The 3,370-nt window shown below is 37.2% G+C and overlaps 1 protein-coding gene across 1 annotated transcript; it reads left to right on the top strand.

Moving 5' to 3' along the window:
* Positions 1-275: 275 nt before the first annotated feature.
* Positions 276-572, top strand: LOC125126858 (small ubiquitin-related modifier 1-like). The gene has a single exon (XM_047779227.1). The coding sequence runs from the start codon at positions 276-278 to the stop codon at positions 570-572; it is 297 nt and encodes a 98-aa protein (XP_047635183.1).
* Positions 573-3,370: the final 2,798 nt, after the last annotated feature.

Raw genomic sequence — 3,370 nt, 5'->3', positions numbered from 1 at the left:
AAACAATTTTAATGTCCACAATAGGGGCTTGTCCAAATAAATAAGGATACAGTCATATGATGAAATACTAGAGTCACTAAAAATGAGATAACAAGAAAATACTGACATGGAAAAAATTCACAATTTATTAACTGAAAAATTTGAACTATTTATGGATGAATTGATATAACGTCTTACATTTGCTCAAGAAATAATTCAGGGTAAACCCTGGAGCAAGGTTCTGCCTATCCAAGGCCACTGCTGGGCGCAGATCCCCGGGTGAAGCCACTGTCACCATGGAGGCAAAACCTTCAACTGAGAAGTTGGGGGATGAGAAGGAAGGAGAGTACATCAAACTCAAAGTCATTGGACAGGACAGCAGTGAGATTCACTTCAAAGTGAAAATGACAACACATCTCAAGAAACTCAAAGAATCATACTGTCAAAGACAGGGAGTTCCAATGATTTCACTCAGGTTTCTCTTTGAAGGTCAGAGAATTGCTGATAATCACCCTCCAAAAGAACTAGGAATGGAGGAAGAAGATGGGATTGAAATTTATCAGGAACAAACAGGGGGTCATTCAGTGGTTTAGATATTCTTTCTATTTCTTTTCTTTTCCCTTAATCCATTTCTATTTTTAAAAATAGTTCTTTTGTAATGTGGTGTTCAAAACAGAGTTGAAAACTGGCACCCCATCTCTTTAAAACATCTGGTAACTTGAATTCTAGTGTCCATTCTTCATTATTGTTTGTTTTCTTTGTGCTGATTTTTGGTGATCAAACCTCAGCCCCCTTCATATTGTCCTCTCCTTTTTAAAAATTACATGTGTGTACAGAGAGGCCATCTTTTCCAGAACTGTGCATTCACAGGCTTGTGACAAATAGGATCAACTGATTCAAGTGCTCAAATGACTTTTCAACTGGCCCCGAAGTTCTAGCATGTGATTGCTTCACTCCTGCACTATGACTTTCAGTTGGAAATGGAAGTTTTTCAGAGAACTGAACTGTGGAAAAATGACCTTTCCTTAACGTGAAAAATCTGCTTTTAAAATTGAGGGTCTGCCTCATACGCTGTTGGTGGAAATGTAAATTGGTACAACCACCTTGGAAACCAGTATGGAGGTACTTCAGAAAACTAAATATAGAACTACCCATATGACCCAGCAAGCCCACTCTTGGGCATATATCTGGACAAAACTTTCCTTGAAAAAGATACATGCACCCATATGTTCACTGCAGCACTATTCACAATAGCCAAGACATGGAAACAACCTAAATGTCCATCAACAGATGATTGGATTCGGAAGATGTGGTATTAATACACAATGGAATACTACTCAGCCATAAAAAAGAATGACATAATGCCATTTGCAGCAACATGGATGCAACTAGAGACTCTCATACTAAGTGAATTCAGTCAGAAAGAGAGAGACAAATACCATATGATATCACTTATATCTGGAATCTAATATATGGCACAAATGAACATTTCCACAGAAAAGAAACTCATGGACTTGGAGAATAGACTTGTGGTTTCCAAAGGGGAGGGACTGGGTGGGACTGGAAATTTGGGGTTAATGGATGCAAACTATTGCCTTTGTAATGAATAAGCAATGAGATCCTGCTGTATAGCACTGGGAACTATATCTAGTCACTTATGATAGAGCATGATAATGTGAGAAAAAGAACATATATAGTATGTGTGACTGGGTCACTTTGCTGTACAGTAGAAAATTGACAGAACACTGTAAAGCAGCTATAATGGAAAAAATAAAAATTATTTTTAAAAAACTCTAATTAAAATAAAATAAAATCTGAGGGTCTGGAGCAAAATATCAAGTTGGAGCCAAGATGGCAGAGATGGTGAGAATAATGACTAACTCCAAAGGTGGCTTCACTGAAAAGAAAGCATTTTTAACATGAAAGAGAAACCTTGTCAGAAGATCCCAGAAAAGTTCTAACTTTCATTAGCAGTTAAGTCATCATGCAAAAGTGTATACAACAGAACAGTGCTCTTTTTTATTTTATTTATATTTTTTGGCCTGGGATATGGGTTTTAAATGGATGTTGTCTGTACCAGCTTCATTAAAATAAACAAAATATTTGTAAAAACCATAAAAAAAAGGAATAATTCAGAAGAAGGAGATGTGATGGAGGGTTTAGATAAAACAAGGTGGACCACAGGTTGATAATTACATAAGTGAAATGACTGGGAAATGGAAGATCATTATACTACTCAGTCTACTTTTGTATATTTCCAAAATTCTCCATAATAAAATGCTATATAACTATATACAATATGGATGCATTTAAGTATAGAAGTGAAAAATAGATAAAAAGATAAATGATATACATCAAAAACTTGGTTGGTCTTAACTGGTCGCTTTTCTCATCATTTGCTTATTTATAGTCTTTAATTGATCTGCGCTAAATGCAAACTACTCTTGTAGTAAGAACTTCTAAAACTCTACCATAAAATATGGCCTACTCTGCCATTTGTCCATATTTCCTGTGGAATAAAGAATCATACCATTTTCACCACCCTGTTTTATAGCAACACTTTTTTTTTTTTTTTCCTTTAGCAGAAACAATATACTAAGCATCAAATTTTATCTTTTTTTTTTTTCTGTTTTTGACCACACTCGGAAGCATATTGAAGTTCCCAGGCCAGGGATCAAATTGGAGCTGCATTTACAATGTACTCCATAGATGTGGCAATGCTGGATCCTTCCCCACTGTGCCAAACCACGGATTGAAGCAGCAATGCCACAGAGACAAGTCAGATCATTAACCCACTGTGCCACAACGACAACTCCAAAACTTCACTTTGGGATTCCTGTTGTGGTGTAGCAGAAATGAATCTATGACTAGTATCCATGAGGACGCAGATTCCATCCCCAGCCTCACTCAGTGGGTTAAGGATCCAGTATTGTAATCACGGAAACAGCTCAGATCCCGCAATGCCATGGCTGGGGCTTAGGCCAGTGGCTACAGCTCCAATCCGACACCTAGCCTGGGGTTCGGCCACAGGTGAGGTCCTAAAAAGCAATACATCAATAAATAAATATTAAAATTGTCCAATTTTAAGCTTGAAAAAAATTCATGCATATATTCAGTTATGGGACTTGCTTTAGAACACAATCATCAATGTACCACTAATTTCTCAGAAGGCCCATCATTTAGTTCAGTGGTTGTCAGCCCTGGCTAATCCATTAGAATCACCTGGGAGTTTTATTGTTTTTTAATTGACACCATTGTCCAGACTCAATTCCCCCAAGTGTTCTCATTTAATTGGTCTGAGACAGGGTTCAGGCACTGGACTTTTTTTTTTTTTAAGTTCCCTCTATTGATTCTAATGTATAGGCATGACTTGGAGCCACTGTCTTAGAGC

This window comes from Phacochoerus africanus, chromosome 5, assembly GCF_016906955.1.
Source record: "Phacochoerus africanus isolate WHEZ1 chromosome 5, ROS_Pafr_v1, whole genome shotgun sequence".
NCBI classification, from domain to species: Eukaryota; Metazoa; Chordata; class Mammalia; order Artiodactyla; family Suidae; genus Phacochoerus; species Phacochoerus africanus.
The sequence above is the reverse complement of the archived record's forward strand: the minus strand, read 5'-3'. Positions and strand labels throughout refer to the sequence as shown.

Excerpts from the sequence above, each read along its gene's own strand:
- LOC125126858 (XM_047779227.1), top strand. The coding sequence starts at position 276 with ATGGAGGCAAAACCTTCAACTGAGAAGTTGGGGGATGAGAAGGAAGGA.